At 45.0% G+C, this 25,103-nt stretch overlaps 1 protein-coding gene across 4 annotated transcripts in view; it reads left to right on the forward strand.

The window, feature by feature from the left end:
• Elovl6 (ELOVL fatty acid elongase 6) overlaps positions 1–22,258 on the forward strand; it is a 101,162-nt gene extending 78,904 nt beyond the window's left edge. For all 4 annotated transcript variants that reach the window (XM_055628082.1, XM_055628081.1, XM_055628079.1 and 1 more), the window contains 2 exons: positions 12,177–12,328; positions 16,869–22,258. In XM_055628082.1, coding sequence (XP_055484057.1) covers positions 12,177–12,328; positions 16,869–17,299 — 583 coding nt within the window. In that variant the 3' untranslated portion in view covers positions 17,300–22,258. The remainder of the gene's footprint in view (positions 1–12,176; positions 12,329–16,868) is intronic.
• Positions 22,259–25,103: the final 2,845 nt, after the last annotated feature.

Here is a 25,103-nt window from a genome sequence, read left to right on the forward strand (position 1 = left end):
GACCTGCATTGGTTTTTCTTCTTAAATCAGACCTGTTAAGCATATTAACATGTGGTAATCTGCACACAGGTTTTCTTTTTCAAAATCATTTTATTGTTCCGTCAGGGCTGCGAGTTTTTACAGCCCTATGGATCCATGAAAGGCTTTGAATTGGGGCTTTAAGTACCACAGGGCAAAAATTGCCAGGCGTCCTTCCAAGGAAAGGGAAGCCTTCAAGTTTAGGTTAGGGTGCCAGGGACAGCCTCGCGGCCATTCACGGATGTCAGGAGGAGCTATGCCGGTATTCTGGAGCTATTAAATTGGGAAACTAAATCTCAGTTGTCTTACAAGTTCAGTGCTGAAAGTGTGGCCTGGTGTGCTCCGCTTGGTATCCGCTCTGCGACTCCGCCACTGACAGGGCCTGTAAGGGTTAACCCTTCTGAGCTCCACGCATGTACACTTCGCAACTGAAAAACCTTAATAGTGAGTTTCCGTTAGAAGGCAAATTCTTGTGTCTGCTTATTTTTATTATGCGTATAAGTGTTTTGCCTACTTGCATGTCTGTGGGCAATGTGTTTGCCTGCTGCCCAAGAAGGCCAGAAGAGGACATCAGGTCCCACTGGGAATTGAACCCCAGTCTTCTGGAAGAGCAGCCAGTGCTTTTAACCTCTAAGGTGTGTCTATCTCTGCCCAGATTCCTGTGGTTCTTTTTAAAAATTATTTATGTTCACTTTATGTGCATTGGTGTTTTGCCCAAATGTATGTGCGAGGGGTTGGCTCCTCTGGAACTGGAGTCACAGACAGTTGTGGGTGGTGGGAAATAATTCTGGTCCTCTGGAAGAGCCCTGGATGCTCTTAACTAACCACTGAGCCATCTCTCCAGCCTGCTCCTGTGATTTTTAAAAATAAAAAAGTACAAAGATTCCCCCCCCCCCACAGGCATCGCCTCTGTTTTTTCTTTCACCCTGCATACTCAGTGTTCTGCAGGATCACTGTCAGATACTAGGAGTTCAGCATCTGGTGGGTCAGTTATGAGCGGTCAACAGGCCAGACCTCTCTATCTTTCTCATCCCAAGGCAGTGGCCTGAGGTGTATGAGAACCACTCAGCTTCAGATAAGGGACCCGGGTGATGCGGAGCTGGCCCTGCCACCTCTGATTGTGCTCATCCGACAAAGCGCTTGCCAGGCCCAGGAAACGATCCTGCGCTCTCAGTTAGGTTTCTGTAGCTGTGGTAAAATGTCCCGATCAAAAGCAGCGTGGGGAGGAAAACGTTTTATTTGATCTTACAGCTCTTGGGTCCCAGTGAGGGAAGTCAGGGCAAAAATTCTGAAGGCAGGAACTGGAATAGAGACCAAGCTGCTTTACAGTTGGCTTTTTTCTACTCCCCAGGACCATCTGCCTGAGGATGGAATCATCCACAGTGGTTCAATCAAAAATCAATCAAAAAATACCCCATAGGCTTTCCCATAGGACAGTGTGATGGGAGCATTTTCTCAATTAAGGTTCCATCTTCTCATATGACTCTAGTCTGTGTCAAGATGACAAAAAGCTACCCAGACTACATGTACTTCTACATATACCTCTCTCTCTCTCTCTCTCTCTCTCTCTCTCTCTCTTTAATCAGCTAAAGATATGGTTTAAGAAGGAATGTCTTTTCCTATCATCTTTCCAGATAACTATTTGGTCAATTGCTTGGTAAATAAAAATGCCTTCTCCAAGGTTTCTCACGTGGGTAGATGCCCGGTTTCCTTTGCAGAGGGTTGAGTACACTAGGGGGAAAATTGAGACTGAGAGGTTAAGTGGGAATCAGTCTAAGATTGAACCTCTGTTCTCTTTAGAAGGAAAGTGGTTTGTTACTTGAGGTAGTTTGTTGTGTCTAGACCCTGGGAATAGTCTGTGTGTGAGTTGGTGACAGGGAAATGCACATTTATGTTTACATTCAGAAGTGAGTGAATATTTTACAGAGCGTGCCCCCACCTAGTAAAAGTAATTGAATATGGGGGGAGCAAAACTAAGCGCTTATTAAGAGTACAGCTTATCACCCAGCGAGCGCTTAAACTTAACATTTGTGGAATGACCATCTTTTGGCTTCACCGTCTTCGATATGCCTTGTGATACTAATGATCCAATTATGTGATGACAGTGCCAATTTCCAAAGGAGTTAATGTGATCAAGACCTGATGGACCTGATGCCCAAAGGAAGAAATTGGATATGTGAAGGGTCAGAAACGTAATGATTTGTGGTTCCTCCCTTCCTCAAAGCTGTAGTATGAGCGCAGGGGAGACCGAAGCTGGTCTCCTGAAGGATATCCCCAGCCCATTCCTTTTAAGAATGTGAGAAACTGAGGACCATGGTAAACCTCACTGTACTCCCTCCTTTTCTCCTCCTCTTCGTTCTCCTCGTCCTCGTCCTTCTCTCCTCTTCCTTCTTTTCCTCCTTCTCCTCCTTTGCTTCTTCCCCCCCCCGGGGTTGGTTAAATTAGGTTGCAGGGAGAGACCACACACAATGTCCTATAGCATGCTTCAAGAACTCTCTCCACGAGATTGTCATTAGTCATCCCTCGGAAGAGTTTGCTTTCCTCTTGCAGCTGTGTAAGCCAGGAAAGCCTGTGAAGTTGTGTTGATGGAACAAGGCAATTGTCACCGGAATCATCATCACTACTTTAATGATCTGCTCATCATCCAAACGTGATGAGTTTTCCTGAAGAACTAAGTTTTCTGGAGAATCAAAATGACTAACCTTTTTTTTTTTTTTTAGTGTTTGTGAGGTGGTTTTTTTTTTTGTTGTTGTTGTTGTTGTTTTATTATGTTCCTTTGTTTTTGCTTTTGGCTTCAGTGTTAATCTTCCCGATATCCTCCTTCATTTCAGGTTCTTTCTAGTCCACATAACTTGGCACTGTTGGTAGTGTTTTGTTTGTCGTTTTCATTACAAAAGTCCAGGCACCTACAAGTCGTTCTTCCCATATGAATTTGAAAATATTTCTTAGGCCTGGGCCAGCCTTCTCTGGAGTGGACTCAGAGGAAGAAAGCACACCTGTTACAAGACACTGACTTTGGAAGGTTTACAGAACTCTCTGAGCCCTCATGCTTCAGATTCAAGAGGAGGGTTCTTGCTTGAATGCCCGTGATCATAGCCTCACGCACAGATTCATGGAGCAAGAGGACAGGCAAGATGGCAACTTGAAACGGAACATCTCCAGAACGTTCTTAGCCTAGGGCTAGCACCAGTCATTGCTCCCAAGACCAAGGGCTAAACTGTCCTTGGGCTGAGCTTTGCCCCAAGCATTGAAATCGGTTTAGGGCTTGCAGGAGATTTTCTTGTCAAATCGAGAGCCACTTCCCTAAGTGACAGTCTGGTGGGTTTTCAGAAGCAGCTCAGAGCTAAGCTGTTGACTGTCTGCTGCAGGAGGAACTGGGGGTCCTTAAGCTAGCCCACAACCCTCTTGCTGCCTGTGTCTTTGCCTATGAGATGATAATACCTCATGGAGCTAGGGATTGCATCATTTAGGGGCTCAACGGAGTTCCTCAAAGGTGAGACATCCTGAGATAGTTGCAGAGTCAAGTTTGAGCCCACCTGAACTGAAGCTGGCATTGTCGGGTTGTGGAAGTGAGGGTGAGTTTAGAGTGGGCTCTTCCCTCATTGGTCCTGGAGGAACTAAAGCCACAAGTTGTGCTAGCCAGGACAGACATCCGTGTGACCCGTGGGGAAACTGTAATGGGAGCTTCGGTAACAGAAGATCTGGCTGTGTTTTGAAAACATGATCCTAAACTAAGGTGTCAGATCCTACAGCCATCCATCCTATTCCCTATGGCAGCTGCTAATGGGCCGCACTGGTACCCGTTGCCCTCATAATTTATTTTAATTTCTTCTTGCTGCTCCCTCCCCACTCTCTAAGGCTTTTTTTTTTTTTATCAAGTTGGTCCTTCAAACTTGGCCTCAAGTGTCAGTTCAGTACTTTGCCAGGTTCTTGGGACAAGTGGGTCATTTTCAAGTTGTACACTCCAGATATAAGCACTAGCTCAGCTATGTTTAACATGCCGGGTCCCTGGGAGACACGGAGTGATCATTTAAACCACATTCGGACCCCTAAGGCTTTCTTTTATTTTTATTTTTTTTCAACTTTTATTAGTTACACTTCATTCACTTTGTATCCCCCCATAAACCCCTCTCTCCTCCCCTCCTAATCCCGACTTCCCTCCTCCTTCTTCATGCATGCCCCTCCCCAAGTCCACTGATAGGGGAGGTCCCCCTCTCCTTCATTCTGATCTCAGTCTATCAAATCTTATCAGGAGTGGCTGCATTGTCATCTTCTGTAGCCTGGTAAGGCTGCTCCCCTCTTAGGGGGAGGTGACCAAAGAGCAGGCCAATCAGTTCGTGTCAGAGGCAGTCCCTTGGCCCATTACTATGTAACCCACTCAGACACTGAACTGCCATGGGCTACATCTGTGCAGGGGTTCTAGGTTATCTCCATGCATGGTACTTGGTTGGAGTATGTGTCTCTGGAAAGACCCCTGTGTTCAAATTTTCTGGTTCTGTTGCTCTCCTTGTGGAGTTCCTGTCCTCTCCAGATCTTACTATTTCCCACTTCTTTCATAAGATTCTGCCCAACAGTTGGCCATAAGTCTCAGCATCTGCTTTGATAGTGTGCAGGGCGGAGCCTTTCAGAGGCCCTCTGTGGCAGATTCCTAACTTGTTTCCTGTTTTCTTCTTCTTTTGATGTCCATCCTCTTTGCTTTTCAGGATGGGGATTGAGCATTTTAGTCAGAGTCCTCCCTCTTGATTAGTTTCTTTAGATACACAGATTTTAGTAGGTTTATCCTATATGAATGAGTATATACCGTGTGTGTCTTTCTGTTTCTGGGGACAGCTCACTCAGGATGATCCTTTCCAGTTCCCACCATTTACCTGTAAATTTCATGATTTCCTTGTTTTTCATTGCTGAGTAATATTCCATTGTGTAGATGTACCACAATTTCTGTATCCATTCTTCAGTTGAGGGGTATCTGGGTTGTTTCCAGCTTCTGGCTATTACAAATAAAGCTGCTACAAACATGGTTGAGCAAATGTCCTTATTGTGTAGTAGAGCCTCTTTTGGATATATGCCTAGGAGTGGTATGGCTGGATCTCGAGGAAGCTTTATTCCTAGTTGTTTGAGAAAGCACCAGATTGCTTTCCAGAGTGGTTGTACAAGTTTACATTCCCACCAGCAGTGGAGGAGGGTTCCCCTTTCTCCACAACCTCTTTATATATACTGGATATTAGCCTTCTGTGTCAGATAAAGGTTGGCGAACATTCTTTCCCAATCTGTAGGCATTCGTTTTATTTTGATGATGGTGTCCTTTGCTTTACAAAAGCTTTTCAGTTTCATGAGGCCCCATTTATTGATTGTTGCTCTCAGAGCCTGTGCTGTTGGTGTTCTGTTCAGGAAGTTGTCTCCTGTACCAATGAGTTCTAGGGTCTTCCCCACTTTTTCTTCTAACCGATTTAGTGTGTCTGGTTTTATGTTGAGGTCTTTGATCCACTTGGACTTTAGTTTCGTGCAGGGTGATAAGTATGGATCTATTTGCATTTTTCTACATGTAGACATCCAGTTAGACCAGCACCATTTGTTGAAGATGCTATAATTTGCTTATATTTATGCATTAAGGGAGTGAAACTGACATATCAGAAAATGAATCAAAGCCAGCCCATCCTATCAACAGAATCAGAACAACTGAGGCAGGGGTTCCCTGACTCATCAATGAGGTGTTGTAAATGGAGACGGCAGCTGGACACTGCATACCCACCAAAGAACATGGGCTACTAGGGCACATTCTGAGCCACTTACAAAGCTTCTCTGTGCTGAGACTTTTTTCCGCGCCGACTGTGGCCTGCACGGACTAGTGGATGCCATACCACAACATGGAGCCTTTCCGTAGCCTAGAGCACATGAAATTGTTCCGTGCCTCTTCTCAGTCACTTTTCGATGTCATGACATATGAAAATGAACTGGAAGCTACTTCATGACGGCAGTGTGATCTTTGGTTTTCCTCCTTATGACCTAGGCTCGCCTCTTACACCCAATACGTTCTTATCACCTGTCCTCAGCTCCAGTTACTCATTTCCATCCTTTTGCTTGATTATTGCTCTTCAGGAAGGAAGTACTATCTGAGTAACATCAGAGCTCCGAAGGTATCTTTTCTTAATCAAATACTAAAAGTGAATCCCAAAGACTAAATATGAAATAAATGTTATAAACATGAGAAATGAGAGTTCCTTCATACAGAGAAATCTATTACCTTGTATGTTGCTTAAAAATAGGATGAAAGAAAACAATGAGAGTTTAGAATTAGTTTTCCAGTAGCTTCTGGGGGGAGAAGAGGGTCCAAGCACACGTGTCATGTCAATTATGATTCATATCATGTACAAATTTTGCCTTTTGTGCCACCATATTTGGGAGATTTTCCAAGTTCCCAATTGAAGTAGCTGGGTTAATATTCCAAGTAGAAATAAATGAATCAACAGGCTGGAAAAGAAACATGGCTCAGTGGTCACGAGCACTGTCTTGTTCCAGAGGACCCAGGTTAAATTCCCGGCATTGACATGATGGTTCAGGATCATCTCTAACTTCAGTTCCAGGGGAATCCAACACCCTCTTCTGGCTTCTATGGGCACTGCAGACCAGTAGCACACAGGCGTACACCCAGCTAAACACCCATACACATAAAATAAGATAAACATTTAAATGAATACATAAAACCTGTAGAAATACTTATCAACCATCTAAGCTAAAGAAAAATTATATAGTTATACACTTCGCATAGTGGAGGGACAGAGTAAATGATCAGCTATCTTGTATTAGCCGCTGGCTTACTGAACAAAAAGAGTTCATGCTTTGGCTTGCCGTGTTGTTGAAAAACAGTTTAGCAAAGGGTAAACAATCGTCCCCTAAAGTTTGTCGTTCTCTACTGAGAATACAGTCTTCTGGGGTGGAGGGGTTCAGACTTCGAGCTATGCAGAGTTATGGGTAGAGATGAGAGGGGCATGGCGATGCCCCATTCTGTGCCATGCTTGTAGTCTCCCCCAGTGTGAATGCGTTAGTTAGTTAGAAAGTCTCCCCCACTGGGAATGCTGGGTGCTGGTTGGTTTGGGGGGTTTGGTTTTGATTTCTCATTTGTTTTATCCTGTTCTGGGATCATTGGGTATTTTACTGTGGATATTGTCTGAGTCTAAGAACAATGTCAGCTTGGATTTTGTTATCAGAAATCAGTGGCCTCTTGTGTTTATAAAAGGGGCTGCTACTGTTGAGTCAGCTGTTTCCATGTTTTAACAACTGAAGAAATCTCAGACACATAAAATGATAGAAGTATCATAAAGCAGTTTCATTACCCAATCTGGAAGTAATTGTATATATACATATATATGTGTACAAATACCTTTGGTAATATATATATTACCTATATATATATATATATATATATATATATTACCTTGCTTTAGCTGCAAGGTATTTGGATTCTGAAATGGTCTCTTTGGGACACTCCAGCCATCCCTGAGGTCTGCACCAAAAGTACAGTTACTTCCAGGATTGGGTAATGAAATTGTTTTATGATGTGTGTGTGCGCTCGCGTGTCAAATGTCATTGTCTCCTACAGTATGTGGCAGAGTTTCTTTGCCCTCCCCATGAGTCCTTCAGTAGCTGATACTTGCTGCTTGTTAAACAGTGGATGGTTCAGTAAAATAATCGGCCTTTTTCTCCAACAGTCCTAGTGCTGGTTTGTGACTAGTCCACAGAGTGTATTGTACACCAAACAGTCGGCCATAAGCCTTGTCGCTAGCACTTCTGTTATTGTTCATTCAGTCTATTGGTGATCAGCCACATTCAAGCAGCTTTTTAAATTCAGTCTAATGCATGGGTTTTGTTTTGTTTGTTTGTTTGTTTGTTTGAGTAAACAATATTAAATGTATATACCTGAAGTATAAAGATCATGGTTCTCTCAACAACCCGCGGCTGTTCCCTTGCCACTTTAGTGTCTACTGGCAACTCCCGGTGGCAGGAGGTTCAAAACACACTTCCTTGCACTTAACTCTGAATCAGGAGGCTAGAAGAGGTACCAGCCCAGCTAGCTAAGCAGGACACTTCACCGACCCAGGGCATTCTGCTCTCCCATCACTGTTAGAAACAGAACTAAGCTTTGCAAGAGAAGGTGCACGCCTTCAGAACTGATAAATAGCTTAGACGATGATGGGTGTGACTTCACAGCAGGAAAAGCATTACTTCGGCGGTCCCCTGCCCTCAGCACCCACTGTCACCCAGACTTGCAGCTCACCTGACTAAATATACCGCACACAGGTTTTCGCTGCTTTTCTGTGCCTCGCTTTCAAGATGCTCACTGGAAAATGCTCATGTCTGTCCAATCAGGAACTTGTTAGCTTACATAGATGGTGGAAAGCTGGCAGACATGGGGTTTGCAGGGAGTCTAGGCCAACCCTAGAGTGCCTCCGCCTCCCCTCTCCTCCTCCCCCGCCCCACCCCCACCCCTCATCAAGTTGAGCTCCTCAGCAGCATGCTCTCAATAGCAACCTCTGCAGGCCACCAGAAGCTCTGAAGACTTCAAAAAGGATGGCTGCCAGTCGCTGCTCCGTAGGCCCAGAAGACTTGAACTCCAGCTGTGGGTAGAGTGTTTCTCTATAAAAAGGACCAGTGATGTGTCCCAGAGAGGGAAAGGGCCTGCCAGGCCTCCCAGGGAAGGGCAGTCACAGAACCAAAGCTGCACTCTTGCTGCTGGGTCACACTGCCTCTAGAAGTGACGCAGCTCACAGACGGAAGAGGTCTCGCCTTAAAGTATATTTTAGTAATGTGTCACAGCATAGCACTTCTGTGAGAGCCACCTGATCCAAAGTACACGTGGCTGAGATGTGGCAGAGGCAGAGCTGGTGGCTTCCCACAGATGAGAGGCACCCCCGCTGGCCGGGCAACCGTACGCTGCTCCCTAGTGGTAGCATTGTCATAGTCCAACAATGCGCCCCTTTGCCCATGAGCACATGGGCCCAATGGCTGGTATTGACAAGGTCCCTCAAAAGTGCCACTGTCCTCAGTTCTGAGGCAGCCTTATTGTTCAGAGCTCAGGGAATGAGGCTTATGTCCAGATATGAGGCAATAGTATGTGCTATACACTTGTCAGCAGTATTGTGGGTCATGGTGATGTAAAAGGTTCTGAGGTGATTTTATTTTACCACCCCCCCCCCACACCCCAGGCTCTATCCCTCAGTCTTATGAATAACTGTTTAACCCCAACTCAAATGCTAGCAAAATGTCTGCTGCATTTCCATGCAATACATACTAAGAGCAAAGAAACCAATCCCAGCCCAAAGCCCCTCTCACACAACAGTGGCTAGAGTTGGTCACATGTCCACCCTATCCATGAAGTCTCCCAGAACCATCAAAAAGGAAAAGAAAAAAACAACAAAATGTTAAGCTAAACAACCGAGGTGATACGTTTAATTATTAACAATTAAAAACTGGCAATAAATTGCAGAGACTTCCAAGATTGGGAAGATTGTTTTGGATCTACTCTGACTATTTGTAGTCAGTCTGACAGCACAGTAGAAAAATGTCTCTGGGCCACATGGGTTTGGGGTATGTATGATGGGCGGAGTATGATGGGGAAGATTGTGATTTATAAAATATACAGAAAAGCCCTAGATCGAGCCAGCCTGCTTTGAAGGAAACATGTGTTTCCTTGCTTTAGACTTAGCAAGTGTCGTTCATTGTTCCTGTACTCCATGGCTGTACGGAAGCAGCTGACGCAGCATGTGCTGTACACGCTGCAGGACCGATGATTCCTGCACAGGCTGTTCAAGAAACAAATCGATTGGGAATCATATCCATGTGTGGTACTCACCTGGGGCTTTCGGGTTTGCAAGTAACAGAAAGTTTCCAAATAGCTTATGCAATGCAGATGTATTTCTAGAATACAGGAAGTCTCGGGCCAGGATAATTAGGACATGACCTCAGCCACATCCAGAGAGACTGTTTTTGCTATCCTGGGTTGACATTGTCCCCATAGCTGCAAAATGCCAGCTGTATTTTCAAGTAGTGACTATTCAAGAGCTAAGGAACCGTTCCCAACCCATCACATTGGCTAAAATTGGCTACGTGTACCCTAACAAATCCCCACTGAGAAAAATGGGGGCGCCAAGGCTGGTTTAGATACTCAAGATTGTGTCTAAACTATGGATAAGGTGTTTGATTTTCTCAGAAGAATAAGATATTGGGACACCCTGAGACAGCTGTCTTTTCCAACGCAGCGGAGTGTCTAAAATGTTAAGCCTTAATTTGGAGATGTTGGAGCCTTTTATATTAAACCATTTTTCTAGGGAAGTAAGGGGAAGAGGGAGGAAAGGGAATCAAGTTAAGAATGAAGGTTTCCATTATCCAACTTGACCAATGAAACACAGACTGCTGCCTGTACATTAGGGCTGTATATTTAACTGTTTAGATGGGTGTCGGTCCCCATCAGGAGATGATACCTCTTTTAAATTTGAAAGGGACAAAGAGCCAGCCTTGGGGTGAACACAGCTAAGCTCCCAGAGCAAAGAGTCCTCAGGAAGTCCTGAGGCAGAGAACATGAAGTGCTCAGCAGTCTGGCACACTGAGCAGAACAGCAGGAAGTGAAGATGAACAGTAAGGACAGCCTTCAGGGTCATGTGGTTCCTGCTGAACAACACAGAGGGGTTCTAGGATCATCAACCAAAAAGTGGCAGTAGTATTAAAACGAGGGACACTGTTCACAGAGAGGCTGCTGACAGTCTCGGCAGAGTTAACTTCTAGTTCTATTTGGTGGACAGGGTTCTCGGTCCGATTTTCCTAGAGGAATGACTTGTTCTAGGACAACTCCAACACAGAAAAAGTGCTCTCTATCTTCTTTTGGAAAGTCCCATTACCCAGTTCAGTGAGGATGCCACTTCATCCCACAGTGGATCATTGCCGTAGCTCCCTCTGACTTGTGGGGTTCTCTGTGGGCAGCAGAGGGAAGGCTGACACATCCATCTCTCCGTGGAGCCAGCCAGCTAGCTCTCTTTGCATAGAGACTGTAGATTCCATACTGGGACACACATGTAAGAGGCTCTCTCACAGTGGCATCTCCTTGCTCCAAGTGCCAAGTCCTTTCATGTTTCCAGTTACATGATTACGTCAAGGTATTCGAAAATGCTCCTGTTTCCTCATCGGGTCCAAGTTGAAAAGGGTTTTTTTTGTTTTTTTTTTGTTTTTTTTTTTTTGTTATGTGTTTATAGAGTCAATAATATTTCCTGTTTATGGAGCATCTGTGACTATGTGGAGACAGACATATCAAAGAATAGTGTTGGTAATTTGCGTACACCATTGAGTGAATATTCAGCTCTCCTAGGGTGAGTGGTAGAGGTAGGGAAGGCACTCCTTCTGATCTGATGAGAAAGATGATCACAGAGCAGAAGGTAGCCAGGGCCAGCGGCTTGGATCCTGCTGCAGGAGGATCCTGATTCAGATGTGGAAGGAGAGTTAGCCTAAAAACACTAACAGACTTTCAAGTATGGGAGCCAATGGGACTTGGCAAGTGACTGGATGTAGACAGAACTGAGGTAATGCCAAGGACCGACAGCTATTCTGTCTCCTGTCCGTGAAAAGGTTCCCAAGCGGAAACAGTTCCACATGAGATGCTGGCGAGGACTGAGTCTTCTTTCCCATGACCTCTTTCTGGAACACTGATGAGGAGCAAATGGTCTTCAACACAAAGTACAGAGTGCTGTGTTAGCTCCTTTACAGGGCATTGGAAAACACACGGAGGCATCTGTGTACTAGCAATCTTCCCTGCCACTGTGACCAGTGGCTAGCCCAATTTCTAGGTACAGTTGTGTTAGCTATACCGCTCATCACTGCGGGACAGAAGTATGTCAGGAGGAGCAATGGGTAACTGGTAATGCTCAATCACAGTTAGGTGGCAGGGAGAAGATAGAAAGTGTGGCTATACAACTTCAGGGCCCACCTCCAGTGACGCACGTCATCGAGGAAGAGGCTTTACCTCGTTAAGATTCCAGAGCCTTCCAGAACAGGCCACCGGCTGAGGACCAGGTGTTCAAAGGAATGGGGGGGGGGAACATTCAGACCGTAGCGAAGGTTACTGTCGTAAGTGACATTGCTTCCCTAACTGTTGTTTCTTTTTTTTCTTACGGAAGTATATTCGGTGCTCTTCGAACTGGTGCTTACATGGTGTACATTTTGATGACCAAAGGCCTGAAGCAGTCAGTCTGTGACCAGAGTTTTTACAATGGACCTGTCAGCAAATTCTGGGCTTATGCGTTCGTGCTCAGCAAAGCACCTGAGCTAGGTGAGTGGCTTTTCTCCTCCCCTCCCCCCACCCCACGCCTCCCCACCTGTTGTTGCAGCTTCACATACAATGGAAAGAGAGTCACACAGTGTATGTGTGTGACTGTCTTTGCTGGTTGCTGAAAACCTAGACTGCACTGAACTTGAAGAACTTGACTGGTTCCCTCCCAGCCGTCCGCTCCCTCCTTAAGAAACTGTGCACTGTGTATATTGACGGGAAGAAAAAAAAAGTTTTCAAGTGCCAGTTTCTTAGCAGTGCTAAAAATAAGCCACTCTTGGGGATGTATGAAATAACACACAGCCTGTTCTCTAAGGCCCATTAACAGCTGAGCTAATATTAAGATAGGTGACAGGAATGAGCAGCTCAGCGATTTTCAAGTCGTGGAGATAAGCGGACATTCCTCTCTGGAGTTAGGATTCAGATTGGGACAGTAAGCTTCGATTTTGGGGTTCATGTTCTCATTAACAAACGCTCACTGTTGAGTTCTGCTGTTTGATTTCATTCACCCTGAGTCTAGCCCTTAGGAAAGTGGATGTGGGCACCTGCTAGAAACTAGTGGAATTCTTGCTCTGCTTGCAGATTCTCTTTGCCCTTTGATGGTCTTGAAAGGAAGGGTGGCATCGTTTGCAGAAGCATTGACCAATGGCCAGGAGTTGGCCTGGGCACAGTTCTCTGGAAACGTGTTCTTATTGCCAGAGTAAGGAATCCATTTGTAAGAGTGGGCTCCGAGTGATGACCACGAGCTCACAAACTGGTCTATAGTCTTCAGGAAGAGAGGTCACCCTTCTCCGTGAGATTCCTAACATTTTTTTAACCCAGCATTAATAATTATGTGGCTTTAGGTCAGATATCTAAAAGGTGGAATCAAAGGGAACAAATGTCCTCTCTTTCTCACAAGACTTGTCAGTCTGTTCTGACACCGGCCTTTTGTAAACTTCACGGTTTGCGGTCGCAGATCCATGCAGAGTAGGTTCTTTCCAACGCGTTGGGGAGCAGCTGAGCCACCTGCTGCGATGTGCTGTATAAGTCAGCTGACGGTTGGAATGATGGCCAGCTGGCTGTCCTCCTAAGTCAGAGATTAAGGAAGAGTGACAAGAAGCTCTGTCTAAAAAACCTTTCCTATAAGCGGGCAGAGCTCTGTGAGTTCAAGGCCAGCCTGGTCTACAAAGCGAGTCCAGGACAGCCAATGCTACACAGAGAAACCCTGTCTCGAAAAACTAAAACAAAACCAAAACATTTAAACCCTATGAGGATCAGGATGTGAACACAGGTCTCCACAGGACTGTGTGTGTGTGTGTGTGTGTGTGTGTGTGTGTGTGTGTGTGTGCGCGCGCGCATATGGTAGGCACATATACGTGCAGCACCATGAACAAATAAATGGGTTGATACTGATTCAGTCAGTCAATGAATGTATATAAGCGCCTCCCATCCAAATTCAAAGCTGCCTTACACAGAATTTTACAATATGAAAACTACAGATCAGGCCACAGGAAATTGTGCGTGGCTGTGGGTGTGTGCACATTGTTGTGTATGAATACAGGTATACACATGCCATGATTTGGAGAAAGAAAGAAGTAAGCCAGGTGGCGGCGGCGGCTCACGCCTTTAATCCCAGCACCCAGGAGGCAGAGGCAGGGGAATCTCTGATCGAGGCCAGCCTGGTCTACAGAGCAAGTCCAGGACAGCCACAGCTGTTTTACAAAGAGAGAGAGAGAAGAGGGGGTGGGAATAAGGTCCCTTTGTTTTTTCCAGTGTCTGCACCATATTAGTTGGTTCCGAAGCTTTCCTCTACCTCTTCCTTACACACTGCACACAGCCTGCTTTTTTATGAGTTCCGAGGACACAGACGTAGGTTCTCACCCTTACTGGAGTTGTTCTCGTTGACTAAGGTAGAAACTGCAACGTGCTGACAGTCCTCCAAGGACGCCAGTGTGAAGATATATTGATCATACAGTTCCAGAGCCTTCGTGGGAAGTAGTTTAAGGTCTGTCTGACTGCACTTTCTCAATGTAAAAACATGGCATCATGGCCTCCACGCAGTCTACAGCTTGTGTAACAGTGGCCTTGTCTCGGGTCAGCCGCTGATAGTCACAGCTCTAAAAGTCCAAAAAGGTGTCCCCTTTTGGCACTTGCTTACACAGTGTGTTTACCTGTGTGCTTTGAAGGTTAAATAACTCCTAATCTTTTGCAATTAGTAAGCCTTACCATTACTAAAAGAGATTTATTCATTGGGATTATTTTTAATTAAGTTTTCTTAACTTTAGGTTCTACCTCCCTTTCTGTATTCTAAGATTTATGTAACCATTTATAAATACCAAAGAGAAAGAAAGACACACACACACACACCATATAATACAACTTCTAATCCCCTCCCCCAAAAGCATGCACCTCTCGTTTTCACTACTCTCTTCTTTTCCTCTGAGGGTTAAGTAGGCAAAATATTCGCATTGTGGCATAACACTCACACCACCCATTTCTGGAACTCTTATATCTCCCCCAGCTGAAACTGAACTCACTCAGCACTGACACCCCCCCCCCCCATCACTAAACTCCTCATGATGGCAATAAGGGCTCTGTGTTTCAGCAGAAACGGTGAACTCATTTTAGTGGCTCTAAAGGACTCCACTCCATGAGAACAAGTGAGGGCAAGAGAACCGCCCCTCTACCCTTTGTGCCAAATTGCCAGTGCCTACGGTTTGAATTCTATTAAAACCTGCTGAGATTTGCTTTTGTTAAAACTTGGAAACATCTGCTCTGAGTCTAGGCCCTTGCTCAGTGGAGCTCTGTCATTGTTTTGAAGCCCTGACTCAGCAGCATGCCAGCTAACTCTGAGAAAAGGAGTTCTGCCCTCTGTGACAAGCCACACACAGAGTTGGCTCTTGGTGGTCGGAATTGCCCGGGGAGGAGAGTTGCTATTGACTTCTCCACAGGCACACAAGATCTCGGGTAAAAGAAACACCGTGTCTTGTCTGCCAGCTGTCTCTTGGCTGAAAAGAGGTGGGCCAGGGGTTGTAGGCGTCACCACAGACAGGTGACCATGAGTCAGAGGGTAACAAAAATGACAAAGCAGACACATTCAAGAGATCAAAGCCCTTTGCTTATACTTGGCCAACACTGATTCCATAATACCAATGGATGTTTGCTCAAGAAAAATTGGCTGGCCAGCATCAACCTCATCATAGTTTGGGGGAGCATGCATTTCTTGGTTCCTCTACAGCTTCTGCCATATTTACAAACTCCATGATTTGGCATGACTCAGGGAAATGGAGAGCATGTGTGCTGGAGCGATTCATCAGAAGTACATTTGCATCACAAGTATGCCTATGCTTGTTTGCTTTTGAGACAAGGTTTCTCTGTGTAGCCTTGGCCATCCTGGACTTGCTTTGTAGACCAGGCTGGCCTTGAACTCACAGAGATCCACCTGCCTCTGTCTCCCTGAGTGCTGGAATTAAAAGCATGAGCCACCGTGGCCGGCTTCTCGTGGATTTTGTTTTCAAGGTTTCATGACAGATTATTCCCCGTTAAGAAATGGGGAACATTCCTCCCAAAGTAACTAGGCCTTCTGAGACACCCCAGCATGCACCCGCCACCCCCGATGGACAGGAGAAGCGCAGGCTACGTCAGCAGGTCCTGTTTCCATTCATCACTGTAAGAGGGACATGACAGAGGGAAGCCTAAAGAGTTAGGCAGGTTGATGAGCTGATTACCTCAATCGGGCACTGTATCAGATTGCTGCATTTTGTGAATGTTGTGACACTCCTTAAAAATCCATCTTGATTAGGACTAACTAGATTTGTTTTGAACGCGAAATCCCTTAGACTTCCACTTTCTTTCTGCTACTAACAAAGGCAGGCTAGAAGTGCCGTGTGCACATTACAATCCGGAGAGGAAAAGGAGGCACGGAGCAGTATAGTTTAAGATGGAAATAGAGTTAGACCCTTAAGTATATGTACGAGAGTGACCATCGCCTTCTGTCTTTTCTTCTGACATGAGAGCATTTTCATAGAAACTTTGTCATAGGCTTAGGAATGTAACCACTGGCAACTTTCGCTTTCTGTTTTAAACAAATATGCAGTGATTCTGTTTAATAATTCAGTAGGGAAATAAAGTAATAGCTCCTGGTAAATGCATCGGGACACTGCTTGCAACCACAGCCAGCAGATCCTTGAGGCTTTCCAAGGCGCCACATTACTTGGCCCTGTCTATACCAAGAACTCTAGGCCATCCACAAAATCTGAGGCGTTAGACTTGGGGGGTGTGCCGGTTCCATTTGCCTGAAATGAAATCTCAGAGCGTTTTGTTAGCCCCTCTCAGGTTGCCTCCTAGTCGTAGTTGCTCTGAGACCAGTCACCCGTCCCCTTCTGCTCATTTTCCCTCTTGTATATGGGTCCGGTTGGTAATGTCCACTTCTGATCAAAAGCTGGAACAATTTTCTGCTGGCCTTCTTGAAAAGTAGCCAAGATGTCTACGCCAGCCCTTACAGAGCTGGCTGCCATCCCTCCCTCACTCACGTACGCTCGCTCTGCTCTATGTCTTCCAGGAGATACGATATTCATCATTCTGAGGAAGCAGAAGCTGATCTTCCTGCACTGGTACCACCATATCACTGTGCTCCTGTACTCTTGGTACTCCTACAAAGACATGGTGGCTGGGGGCGGCTGGTTCATGACTATGAACTACGGCGTGCATGCCGTCATGTACTCTTACTACGCCCTGCGGGCTGCGGGGTTCCGAGTCTCCCGGAAGTTTGCCATGTTCATCACCTTATCCCAGATCACTCAGATGCTGATGGGCTGTGTCATTAACTACCTGGTCTTCAACTGGATGCAGCATGACAATGACCAGTGTTACTCCCACTTTCAGAACATCTTCTGGTCCTCGCTCATGTACCTCAGCTACCTTGTGCTCTTCTGCCATTTCTTCTTTGAAGCCTACATCGGCAAAGTGAAGAAAGCTGCGAAGGCTGACTAGTGTCAGACTTGAGGAGGAAGACATAGCTCAGGGTCATCACGAAAAAAAAAAAATAGACAAAAGAAAATGGCACAAGGAATCACACATGGTGCAGCTAAAACAAAACACACGTAAGAGCAGACACAAACCCCAAGGCAGCTTGGGGGTGGTGATTAGGTTGACTTAACCCAGTAAGTTTATGATCCTTTTCGGGTGAGGACTCACTGAGCGCATCTCCATCTCAAAGCACTGCTGCTGAGGGACCCCTTCCCTCTTACCTGTCAACTCTAGAACACGCTCGATCCAAAGGGAGCCACAGGCAGAGAGTGGAAAACAAGCAAAACACTAGAGGCTGAGGGGGGGAAAATCCATTCAGAGTTCTTCTTTATCCTGAGGATAAGGGTGTTACCCCCTTTTCAAACTATGTGAGCACACACAGACACAATCCTTTCCGTCTTTTCAACATGAAACCAGAGCTGGTAGAAAAGATAAATATGGAAGAGACACAGGGTTTATATCTAGAACATCGATGGGCAGGCAAAAATCAAGGCCTTTTAAAGAAAGGTTAGCGTGTAACCCCTTGACGAAAGATGTCTTAATTATTTTTAGTGCAACTGAAATTAAAAGGATAGATATTTTCCCCTTCACTGCACAGCCTCAGGCTAGTAAGTTTGCTACAACCAAACAGGACAACACTTCCCCGTGATGCTTTCTCTGGGAGAGTGGAAACCATGCAGCCCAAGCCCCAAGAAGGTGACCCCCACAGCAGACCCTCTAGCTGAGCCCTCACGCTGACAACTGTTATTTCTGTTCTTCTGTGAGATACGAAGCGTCCTTTGTTCAGTTGCCCCTGACTTTAGGACAGAAGAGTAAATGCAGAACTGAAATGATAGAAGCTCAACCGGGTGACTTGAAAATGGACTCTTGTGTTGTCTGTTACAAGACTCAGCCAGTCACCACTGGAGGAAGGGCCAGGAGAAGAGCCCAGAGCCCAGGATTCCTCCAGTAGACAGTGTGTTCGCGTCTCCTTCCTGTTCGACTTCACACATGCTTTCTGGCTTTCTAAATGAGGCCCTGTGACACAGTCCGTGTTTTCTATATTTTTTGTGACTTTCAAAACAAAAAAAACAACAGCTCTGCAGGGCTCTGCCTGATTTGGGGGTAAACACTGTGTTTCCTAGGCTTCTGCAGCTGCTCCCTCAGCAATGCAGAGGCGTGTGAATTGCCCTCTGCTGGCCAAGTGAGAAACTACAACAAACACACTTCATAATAGGTTGAAAATAGTTGACCACCAAGGGCCTGCGCAGACTAAACCCTAAGTTTTAAGTGCTGTCAAGACCACCCGTCATACATTTGACCAAATCAGAACAGAACCTCTCTGATTCAAGTAAGCTTCATAAATTTCTAAAGCGACTTTCACTCGGGAACTCAGAAAGTCAATGTATTAAGAGCCATATTCTTAAAAAAAAAAAAAAAAAAAAAAGAACAAAAGAAAGAGAAAGAAAAGAGACAAGGTAGACAATGTTATTTGTAATATTTCAGTCCTCTACAAGCCAAATAAATGTGTCGATGTTCCTAATATTTCAAAGATGCAATTATGTAAAGTTGTTCAATGTGATATAATAGTATAATAATTGGTTAAGTAGATTAATGATTAGGCAGACTAGAAGAAACAAATAGAGGCTACTATGTATGCTGCGTAGATTATACACACCTAGCCACACACACACAGAAGTGTGAGGTGCACGGACCTATAAAGCCCAAATGAATAGTAACACAAGTTTTGGCTAGCAGAAGCTATCACTTACCTTCCTTTACTTGAGAGTGTACAGTAAAAGGGATTTTTTTTTTCAAATTATTTTTATATTATTTTAGCTTTAATTGTGCTGTCATTCCTGAAAGAGCTGCTCCGGCCTTTCTGTGAGAGATGGCATGAGTGTTTTCAGTGGCTTCTTTATTTGTGGAGTTAGGAAAGAATAAGACTTGATTCCATTCTGTGAGAATGGGTTAACCAGTGAACAAAGAGTCCATGCAGATCCATTCATGACTGAAAGAGCAGGGAAGGGAGCCGAGCAGGGGCTGCGGCCAGGGTGGCATCCGTGTTAGCATTGTGTAGTGGCTGATGAGTGAGACAAGATTGGAGGGATGTATTGTTATTAGGGCAGAAACTGACTGGAGCTGAAAGTAGAGAGACACTGCGTCAAGTCAGGACGTAATTGTTTCTTTGAGCTTTGTAAATGCACAGTAGTGTACAATAATAAGCCTCTCCCTTGCCTTACAGAAGAAAATGAGCAAAATAATGAAAATGGAGAAGAGGCCACCTATCAGTTGACTTGAATCTAATCAAAAGGCCAGCCCGAGGCTCATCTTAGTTGAATCAGTTATTCAGATATTTATCATAGAATACAGGTTTCAATATGGAAATAAGCATAAACTTTAAAAAGACTAAGCTATGCTTCCAAAGCACTTTAATCTTAGTGTTCGCTTCATGCTGTGTTCACTTGTAAAATAACTTAGACTTTTTTCATTTGCAGGATGGATATCTAATAAATAGTTTCTAAACCAGCTAACTATATCTATAGGCATTTCCAGTGTTCATCATGGGAAGAAAAAGCCACATTTTTAAAACAAAAACAAAAACAGAATTCTAATATAGGCTCAGCACACTTTTTTAACATACCAGCTTAGCTGCTCCAATTATGTCAAGATACGAGGCTGGATCACCGGCCTATGACACATCTGAAACCTGCCAGAGAACTGACTGCCACATGGATATTCCCGCTATCAGTGAACATTCCGGGCAAGCAAGTTTTTGTAGCTGCCCCACTATGCTGCTGCAATAGAGTATCTTTCTATTGAAGATTTCTCACTGCATTCCTATCCCAGGATGGTGAAAACTTTACTCCTGGATTGAATGAAAACAAATCCGTGGTTTCGTGTAACTGCAGTTTCGTTCACTAGGTCTGAGCATCAACTCAAATGTGTGAGTTCGCAATGAAATTCTAGTGAGAAACACTCCATGCACACAGTAGGGGATTTTTATCTGGACCTTCTAGTGTCACTTGTGAGAAAAGAACAGCTATTATTATTATTTATTTATTGTATTTATGTACAATGCCAGGCCAAAGTATTGAATAAAAATCACAGCTCAAGTTATTTCAGGCAGTCTCCCTGCCCCCATATTTCTAATCCTGCACTATAGAAATTCCAGACTGGAGGAAAAATACATGTATTCATTGCTTCAGGAGAAAGGTTCGTATTGTCCACTGCCTAACATAGCTCAGGCAGAAGCTTCATGTGAATAGACTATCAACAGGAGCCTAGCAGATCACTTCCAAAGAGGAGACCCACAGATTATTTTGTTGTTTGTTTTAGGTCAATTATATCTTCACGATAAGATAGATCCTCCTATTACATTAGAGTTATGAAGCACCATTACACTGGGGTAGAATGTTCTAGAAGTCTGGCTATATTCCCAAACTACTCAATTTCCTGGGAGTGTCCGGTTGCTGTCTTGCTCTGATAGAAGGAGCTTTTACTCAGAGACTGCCAGATGCCGGCACCAAGTCAGCCCCAGCATGTTCTGAGAGCCTTTTCCAGGCCGGTGACTACTGAGTTGCACAAAGGTAGATGAAAAATGGTAAAGATCAAGTAGACTTCTCTGCCCCTGGAGTTCCAAACTTGGAGTTGTGTAGGATCCGTGTCTAGACACATTTCCCTGCGAACATTTCGATTCTGGAGAGCAACAGTTGTGCGAGAATATCATGATGACAGCTTAGAGCAAATGCCTCTCTTTCCAGTCTTTGTTTTGATAGTAAATATGTTGCTATCAGTTTGGGACAGAAGAGCCTATGGTCATGTGAATCATTGTCTTCTACAGCTCAACATTCTTTCCCTGTTATGTACGAAGCCCATTTCCTGGTGGCTGAAATCCCTGCCATCAGAAAGTGATTTGGGTGAGAAATCTCTCGCTTCTGCATATTAAAGTGACTCCTAATAAAAGCAAGGATGCTCTGTTTTGTTCGAACACTCACTATGAAGCTCTGCATCCTCGCTGGCAATTGAGCCAACGTCCTCAGTACCTGATAGTGGCACGAAACAGGTGCCGGTGCCTGCACAGAATTCTCAGTGCCCGTTTTAACAGATTGTACTTAGAAACACATGTGGCAGAATCCATTGATGAAAAAGCCAGTTAAAAGTCGACCTACTCGGCACTACAGAATACCCAAAGGCCTGTTGTATAATCTCCAGAATTCTCAAACACAGATACTTTGAAAAGTCAGTATTCTCAGAGTGGTAGAAACCCATGCTTCCTTTTTCCTTTTCTTCCCCCCTGCAAACATTTTCTAAAGTTATTCTGGTGGGTGCAGAGGGAGCCATCTGGGTGGTTTGGGGGAGACTGGGAAACTAAAAAAACTGAATTGCAGCTCAGACAAAGCCAAATTCAGATATTTCTATGTCACTTACCAGGTGTCCACACCCACCCATAAAACAACTGCATTATCATCAAGTTCTCCTGGGTAGCTGTTTGGTCCCTCAGATCAAGATACAGCCACTAGTTATAATCAGAATGCATAACCTAGTTATACATCGGAAAGGGCCTGACTTACTGGCATTACACTGTTATTTCCCCAATGTTTGGTGGCACTTGAGGGATTTTTGTTGGTTTGTTTTTTTCTCCTGGGTGACAAAGATCAAGGCACGCCCTGATTGTGCCTCCTACTGGTGTGGATGTGTTTCAGTAAGTGAGTCTGAGCATGATCGGGCTGGACTTTTGCTCACTGCTACCCTGAAAATTGACTGGCATTCTGCTTCCTAGGCCCTAAGCCCACATCCAGAGGGAAGCTCCCTATCAAGCCTCACAGGAAATCACAGCAGTGTTGGACTTCTTATTTTCAAGTGCTTATTTCACGACATTAAAAAAAAAATATTTTTGGTGTATTAAGATTTAAAATAAAGTCGTCATAACTTTTGATTTAATACTGTTCTCTGGTTTTTTTGTTTTTCATCTCTGGTATGGAGTCCATCAAAGAGGACACATAAGACACTTCGGGTTAAACAGAATTCTCTGGGAAGCCATTCCTTTATCTATGGGCTGATAGGATACAGGAACGGCTAAATTCGCCTGTGTGTCCTGACAGCCCAAGGGTGACATGCAAGGACTATGAACAGGAGATGCCAATTCTACAGGGTGCCCAGCTCCTCCAGAAGGCTTCTTGTGGTTACAACATCCTACAGATGACATGATTCCCACACCTCTTGGCTCTTCATAAAGTCTTAATGAGGCAGAGAGATGAAATAGGCTGCAGTTAAAACCATGGTGGTGGAGGTGGGAATGAAGACGTACCCTCTTAGAGACTCCAGTTTTGCTCTATCCATTCATTTGAAAAAAATATTTTAAAAAAATTTTTTAATACAAATTCCAGTATTCTGCATCAAGCATTGTCATGTCAAAAGACAATGTTTTCGGGGTAAGATATGTTGGAGAGAAGATTTAGTCATGTCTCAGAATGTCACTCAAGTGCCCACTGCTGCTGGGGCAGCCCAGACCAGCCACTCTTTGACCCTGAGATACTCTAGCCTCGAAGTTTGGGTGCTAACCCACCGTTGCGTGCTTTGTTTGAGGTTCAGCGGTTTACGTCATTCTTCGTGGTTCTTTGGAACCTTGCGGTGAGGCATCTCTGTTTAAAGCCCCAGAGCCTGACGTGCGTGAAGGTTTTCCACAGCCCGATGGTGCTCCTCCCCTCATCTCTGTATCCTTAAGGGAGAACTTTTAAATTCCTCTTATCTAATGTATTTTCTTAATTCAGGGTTGATTTGGAAAAAAAAAAAAAAAAAAAGACCACACTGTATAAAGTATTTTAATTAGCATAAAAAAGGGGGGTAGTAAGCAGGAAACCTAATTTAAATGTGTTACAGTTTCTGTTCTGGTGTGTCTTAAGCAGGTTTCAGAAATTAACTCACCAAGCAAAAATATATACAAGCTTACTCGACCACAGCCTAGCTATGTGTGCTGCAGCGGCTGTCTTTGACACTAAGAAATATCCTAAACAGGTTCCCTACAAAAAAGGAGATCAAAACACCGATGTTAGCACAGCTTGATACTCGGGCAGACTTGGGTTTGGGCTCAGAACTTTCAATTTGGTATCTTAAGCCAGTGGTCGCCGCAAGCCCCCTACATCAACGGTCAGCTCGGTTAAAGTAACCCAGACGGCTCCTCCCCGATGGCCTGCTGTGCCTGGGATCTCCAGGCTTCACCTATCTATATGCTGGGGCTTTGGTGATTTCTGGAAGTGTCTGACACCAAATTGGCAGGCCCCGCCAAACACAGGCATTCCACAAAACCCAACAGAACACACAGAATTGCCAACTTTCCTTCTCGGTCTGCATTTCCTATTTGAGTTGGCTTGACTGTAAGTCTCCGCTGCTTCTACCTAAAGCAGACAGCCAGACAGTCGCAGAAGACAACCTCCACAGCCGCTGGAGTAAGTCTTCCCTCTCCACGTTGACCAGCTCGGGTACCTGTTGCTATAACAAAGCGCCGGTTGATACTAGCCCCTTGGCTCCTTTAAATCGCCCTTTACGTTCTCTGCTTCTCACTATTTTCCACCTAATGATTGGAGGTGGGGTTTCCGCTGTTACGAGCTTACGGAGTTCAGCTTCTTTATGGAAGAAAACAACATAATGTGACACACTTGGAAGCCGCCGCGTGCTGGCCTCCTGACTCAGGCCTGCCTCCTCACACTGAGATTCCGTCTCTCTCTGGTATCTTCAGCCTTCCCGGTGTGGAAATCCTGTGCTCCCCTCTGAGGTTTCACACACAGCTTCTTTTCTTGTTGACTACACTAATTCCTTTCATACTAGAGGGGAAACTCCCCGCCCCGGCGGGGGCCGGGTGTTGCTCTGCTCTGTTTTATTTATGAAAACTCCAGTAGGTGTTGGAGGTAGCCAGCACCTCTGCGAGTAGAGAGACAACTTTGCCATGCATCCTCCTCGGCTCCTTACATATGGGTCTCTCTAAGATGTCAGAGCGGTTTTGCAAAACGAGCACTTGGTCCCCAAGTGAGAAGCAATTCTGATTTCAACTGAGTTTTTAAATAATGAAATCGACAGAACATAAATAAATTGGCTTTCCAAGCTGACTTAAGCAGCCCTGCCAATTCATCTATTCATCTGTATGTAACCTGCCTGGGAGCCACTGGCCTCTGGGGGACAGTTTGGTTTTGTTCGGTTTTGTTTTTCTGGATTGTGGGGCCACGGATAGCCCTGACGTCTGCCAAGTCTCTTGCATCTAACTAGAAATCACAACACAGGGAGAGAGCCAGCTGTCTTGAAGTCTATCAGAGGTCTTCCTCCAAGCCTTATCAAACCCTTTACTGTATTTTTCTTGTGGCCCTGGGAATCTCTCTACAGCGCCAGGCTCAGTGGCCCCCAGACACAGCTTCATCTGTGGTCGGGTAAGATGCCGCTTTCCCCATGGTTAGACGGTCTGCGAGGGAAGTTTTCTCCCTTTATCAGGAGCCGAACATGGGTCCAGAAAGCAGCAGACTGAGTGTGTGAGTGTGTGTGTGTGTGTGTGTGTGTGTGTGTGTGTGTGTGTGTGTGTGCGCGCGCGCACATCATGGAATGCAAACATACTTAGTCCCACACAGGACCAATCTTTGCATCGGGGTTTGGGTTTTTGAATCAAAAGAGCAAGCACAATTGCTGAGATCGTATTGGTTCCTGACTCACGACCAGTGAGCTCCAGGGATCCACCTCACCCGGCTTGTTTTATCTGGGTGCTGGGGATCAAACTCAGGCCCCGATGCTGACATGAAAAGTG

This window comes from Psammomys obesus, unplaced genomic scaffold (genome assembly GCF_907164565.1).
Source record: "Psammomys obesus unplaced genomic scaffold, mPsaObe1.curated_primary_1811, whole genome shotgun sequence".
NCBI classification, from domain to species: Eukaryota; Metazoa; Chordata; class Mammalia; order Rodentia; family Muridae; genus Psammomys; species Psammomys obesus.